The sequence below is a fragment of the Salvelinus alpinus genome, chromosome 14 (assembly GCF_045679555.1).
Source record: "Salvelinus alpinus chromosome 14, SLU_Salpinus.1, whole genome shotgun sequence".
Classification (NCBI taxonomy): domain Eukaryota; kingdom Metazoa; phylum Chordata; class Actinopteri; order Salmoniformes; family Salmonidae; genus Salvelinus; species Salvelinus alpinus.
Genome location: NC_092099.1, coordinates 17,144,786 through 17,150,571, shown reverse-complemented (window position 1 = coordinate 17,150,571; position 5,786 = coordinate 17,144,786). Strand labels below are relative to the sequence as shown.

Genomic DNA, 5,786 nt, shown 5'->3' with positions numbered 1-5,786 from the left:
CGCACTGGGCATTTCCTAGCGTCGCTATATTCAGTGTCGATAAGAACGAATTGCAATAAAAAGTATTCAATTTCCTCCTTTTATTACAGGTCTATAATAAAACCTTAACTACTTGTTGAATATGACATAGTTCAATACATTTATAGAAAAATCGACATACATTTCACATTTTGTTTTTGCTTATGCCTTTTTTTTTTACATGTTATAATCAATCCCAAAGTAGCTTTATTCACAAGAAAATAATAATAGAACTTTGTCATGACTCAGACAGAAATATAAACCAATGTTTTCTTATACTCTTATCACTGGATAATTGTGGATTAAATATGTATTTGATCTCGAGGAGACCAACACCAGTCCATAGATTTCATCATCATCTTCTTCCTCGACATGTCTACTCCCCTGTGTATGGCCTGGGAGGGACAAAGTCATGGTGATGGGGGTCCAACCACAAGCAGGACTGCGAGCAGGTTGAAGGGGTCAGGCTAGGGATCTGTGGGCATCTAACCACCACCACAGAGAGGAACAGAGGACTGCAGGCAGAGAGAGTAGAGCCAAAATGGGTTGGGTGTTAAGCCATGGAAGAGGCAATATCAAAAGCATTATAATGATGTTGATGGTATTTCCCTTCCCCCTGAGTGAATAAATAACAATAATAATAATCTGTATTGAATTAAATTGGTGTCAGGCAAAGTTTCAGTAGCAAAATTATCTGTGTTCATATCCTGGTGTAAGCAGTTATGGTGTTGATGTGGTGTTAATTTGTGTTACTATGAACAGACTGTTAAAAAATACTGTTGTTCAAGCAGGGTGTCAAATTAATCAGTGTTACATAGTGTTGATTTTTCATTGTAACATTTCAAGTGTTGATTCAGGTGTGAAATTAACTCTGTAAGTGTTACATTAACACTCATTTGTGTAAAAGAACCCTAATGTTGGTGTTAATAACCAGTGTTAAACCAAAACCACAGCCATCATTATCATCTTTCCCAGCATGCCCTATTGCATGTGTTGATTAATTAATCTTATGCTTATATAAATAACATGCATTTTTCGAAGGTAATCCAATCTGTTATATGGATTTATTGCACCTGTTACTGAAATGCAAGATTCTTCAAAGGAGCCACCCTTTGCCTTGATGACAGCTTTGCAAACTCTTGGCATTCTCTCAACCAGTTTCACCTGGAATCATTTTCCAACAGTATTGAAGGAGTTCTCACGTATGCTGAGTTCTCAACACCTGCAGTGTTCAATTTACCAATTAAATTTTGCTGTGCAGTTGAATAAAGTGGCAATAGTACCAGTGTTTTGGGGAGAGGCTTGTGCATACAGAGCAGGCGACCACTGTAGACCACTATTCCACAGAGGAGCACCACCAGGAGGCTAAAGGCACACAGTACACTCAGAACCACAGGCACTGGGGGACAGACAGACACCAAGGGTTACGGACTATAATTGCTAACAGATGTAAACACTGATGTAAAATAATGTCCGTGCATGTTGTGTAAGACTGATTTACCTGTGCTGTATTGCTATGTTGTACTACACTGTGTGGTCTTTTAGCTGTGCTGTTAGGCCCTGGTACTGTACCTGTGTTGGCAGCAGTAGGGCTGGTGAAGGCACAGTGGGGCTCAGAGGGGACAGAGTGAGGATTAAAGCTTGTAGATGGGGTGACAGTCACGCAATACTCCGCCCCTGGCTCCAGGTAGCCAATCACAGTTTTCTCAGTGGAGGTGACCCACATGCTGAACTACAAAAAGGCAGAGACATTGTCACAATGTTTATATAATGTTTATAGACCCGTTTACCATGCTGTAATGCTTTGGATAAGTACTCCACATTGATCATTGACCATAACGGTCTAATTCATAGCCATGTGTGTAGCTATAATATCAATATCTCACTAAGATATTAGTCCTATGACTAATGATTTGTTCATTCATTGTTGTCTTCTATTTATTCACAGTATCTGTACCGAATTGACAAATAACTGTGGGTTAGAGATAAGGAGATGAGATGACTGACAAAGAGATGAGGGGAAGAGACCCCTCCTCCTGAATCTGTGTAGGCGTACTTTTTCTCAGAGCAAGAGGCAGTTTCCTCGAACACAAACCAGACTGTGTGCTCCTGAGAGGAAGGTGTGGGCAAAAACCACACGTATCTACATCTGTAGTCATGAAAGATTAACAACCCTCAGAGAGGAAAAATGTGCATGATTAAATTCTTATATTAGACAGATACTGATCTGCTTTCTCATCAATGCCCTGATGTTATTCTCAGGTTCTATTCAAATATAACGGGTGTGGGTTTGACCACATTCTCAGAACTTGCTTTCTTTTCTTGGTATACGTCCTTTCACATATCTTTACACTGTAAAAAACAACAACCTCAAAATGATGTTGATAGGTCAAACCCAACGTGACAGGACAAGGTATCAGAATGAATGTAATATCAAAGCTGTAAGCAGATGTCAGCTAAAGAGATATGCTAAGAAGTCCCCCCCCAACTTACCCCATTGGGGGTCACATTTTGAACGACCAAGTCAAGCCCTACCTGAGATCCATCCCTGGTCCGGCGCACCTTGCAGGTGAACTGCCTGTAGAGGAGCTGTGTGGGGGACAGGGAGCGCTGCAGGCCCCTGGATGTGGGGGGAGTTACCTGCAGGAGCAGACAGTTCCCACAGCCGGACACGGACACCACTGGAGGGCCCAGCAACGCTGCAACATCAGGGGTCAGAGGTTACAGTGAAGACTGAATGATTCTATACAGGTAAATCTATACAGGTAAATGATGTAACGAGGACCACTAGAATGGACAATATTTTTTCATTTCCTAATATAAAAAAAGAGTAGACCAACGTTTCACTCAAATACCATTCTCAACATGCATTTTGACTAGTGAGCCGCGGTATTCCAATGAAAAGAAAAGGGGACTGAAATGGAGGGGAAAAGGTACAGTAAAAGCATCTCACTGTCAGTCAAGGGGTAGAAGAGCGTAGAGAGGGACCAGTTGGACTTCTGAGTAGTGGTGATGGCTTGAACACGGGCTTTGTAATGATAGAAGGAATCCTTGAACGTGTTAGTGAGGTCACATGACTGGCTGGTCTTCAACCTAGCACAACCCTTCACGAGCTGCCATGAGTTCTTCCTGGAGGAGGGAGAGAGATATAAAGCAATTAGAGAGTTTCATTTCGCCAAATTTGAAATCATAATTTAAGATTTCCAAGACCTCTCTGATGAGAAGAGGCTACCCTTCCTGTAGGGGGAGGACGCAGAGAGCTGTGGGTTGGCAGCGCACCCCATTGCTGGACGTCAGGTAGCTGAGCGGTTAAGAGCCTTAGGCCAGTAATCAAAAGGTTGCTAGTTTGAATCCTCAGAGCCAACCAGGTGAAAAATCTGTCAATGTGCCCTTTTGCAAGGCACTTAACCCTAGTCGCTCTGGATAAGAGAGTCTGCTAATTGACTAAAATGTAACCAAAATGAGGGACAGTGTCTGACAAACCAACCTGCACATATCTTCAAGTTATTTATTTACTTACTGATTTTGTGACGACCCTCCCACTCTGTCTGCCGTGTTCTTTCTTTGTTCTTGTTTCCTTATTAGGATGCCGGTGGGCGGAGTTGGGAGGGTCGTCAGCTACATGGGAGACACCTGGGCCCGGTGTCTCCCAGGATAAATACACCACTTCCCCATTCATGGAGGAGACTCTCTCCATGCAGATACCTTAATAGATTTGGTTGTGTTTCTTGGTGGTTTTGTGGTTGTTTGTGTTAGCATCTTTCAACACCCTGCATTATCACATTCATGCATGCAAAATACTCACTTACACTACTGATTACTGATTACACACACCATTGTATATTATACTTAGTTACTTTATTTAATAAATATATATTTTGTTACTCCTTATCTCCACGTTGTCTCCTTTTTGTTACGGGCTTTGAGCCGGTTCGTGACAATTTCCATTTCTAATACAACTCCACGCTCCCACCCTTGATTATTGTTGTTAATGATTGTCCTGTTTGTGACAATCTTGACAATTTTTCATGATGTTGTTATTGATATTATTAATGAATCATTCAATTTCCAAAGTACACTTTGCCAAAATGTACATTTATGTCATGCCGAAAAAAAGCAAATAAAAATGAATTGAAATTGATTTGAGAGAGAAAAAGAGAGAGAAATAGAGGGGAGAAGCTAAGGAAATGCAACACTGATGATGATATCTACACTGCTCTACATTGCACAATTGCAGTGATTCAGTATTGGCCTTGACCAACTAACCAGACGAAACGAAAGCATTGGATCATCCTGGAAGACAACCTGAAAAGAAAGTGCTTCTTCAGCAGCTACGTATAAGGATAAGCTAAATGAAAGCATGGGACTGAAGTGTAAGTGTGAGCTGACCTGAGGCTCTGAACTGTGAAATATGTGTTGTCAGGAGTCCCTGGACCTGGCAGCCAGGTCAGAGTGTGCTCCAGGTTGAAGGAGACAATGGACACGTTGGTAGGGGCTGGGAGCATGGACACCACTGGAAGATACACACAGGCAGGCAGACAGACAGAGTGAGACCGACACAAAAAACATCCAAAATGATTGACAGACACAGAACAGGACAGCCAGAGAGACATTTTAGCAGAGCAAAATATTAGTACCAGAGACAATGCAAACAAACACATCAAACATTTACAGAAATGTTTTTCTTCAAATAATAACAATGAAGATAAGATACTGTAGATAAGGGAAGCTGTGTGTCAATATACAGTACATTATACAGCCCTCCTTCAAGAGTTGCAACTTGCAAGAGGAACATCCTACATTAAATACTGCAGTCCTCACCAGAAAGTAAAATGCATGACCCAAACAATCAATAAATCAATTGAGGGGTTGGGAAAAATGTGGAAGCCAAATTTCGTTGAATGCATTCAGTTGTGTAACTGACTAGATATCGCCTTCCCCTTCATTTCCCCCCAGAGCCCCCCTTCAAAAAGACAGAGCCTACCCAGGGGTAGGTGCAGAAGCAGCAGGGTCCAAGGCCCCATCTTTCAGATTGGGTCAGGTCAGTCCAGTGGTAGCTGTGTAGGAAGGCAGGCCTGGCCCTGTGTCTCGGGGTTAGAGTGCAATGAGCTGGGGATAGGAGCTGCTGCTGTCATTATGTAAAGGTGTAAGTTTCATTTCCCCAGAAATCCCTCCCTGAGTTGTTCCCCCTAACTCACTCACACACCTTATAATATCCATGTGCCATGTTCTGTCACTCCCACACTCACTGGAATGCTGCATGCTAAAATGGGACGTACAACACTGGATTGAACAGTATTTTCTCTTTCTTTGCTGTCCATTTTAATGTAATATTTGTGTTTGTGAATGTTTGAAGTGTATGCTGTATTAGTTGTGTGTTTCTGTATGAGATCAGTTTGAAGGAAGCTATACAGTATACATATTTCTGTCATGAACATCAAAGCTTGCTTATAACGTTATACTGAACAGAGTGCTGTCATCAGTTTATTAACTGTGTTTATAACATAAAACTACAAAAAAATGTTAAGATGCTATATACAAATATTTAATTTTATTAAGTAAATACAAATAAAAAAGGATACAAAATGTCTTCAAAAGATTCATTACAAAATGTTTGTATTAGTCATTTGGCATTAACAAATATTACATTTCCTTTACCAATAAACAGAATATCTCAAAACAACATACATATAATATAAAATAATAACACATACATATAAAATAATACACACTTCAAAAGGACTATATTTTCCTGAATATGTAACAGT

The 5,786-nt window shown here is 40.9% G+C and overlaps 1 protein-coding gene across 2 annotated transcripts; it reads right to left on the bottom strand.

The window, feature by feature from the left end:
• Positions 1-63: 63 nt before the first annotated feature.
• LOC139538527 (interferon alpha/beta receptor 2) lies at positions 64-5,129 on the bottom strand. 2 transcript variants are annotated; one of them, XM_071340674.1, is made up of 7 exons: positions 5,003-5,129; positions 4,408-4,531; positions 2,972-3,147; positions 2,554-2,717; positions 1,591-1,750; positions 1,302-1,417; positions 64-533 (listed from the first exon to the last, which is right to left on the bottom strand). In XM_071340674.1, the coding sequence occupies exons 1-7, from the start codon at positions 5,040-5,042 to the stop codon at positions 504-506; spliced, it is 810 nt and encodes a 269-aa protein (XP_071196775.1). In that variant the 5' UTR covers positions 5,043-5,129; the 3' UTR covers positions 64-503. The 2 variants fall into 2 exon arrangements, with proteins under 2 accessions (XP_071196775.1, XP_071196776.1); XM_071340675.1 differs by lacking the exons at positions 4,408-4,531; positions 5,003-5,129 and adding an exon at positions 3,229-3,499.
• Positions 5,130-5,786: the final 657 nt, after the last annotated feature.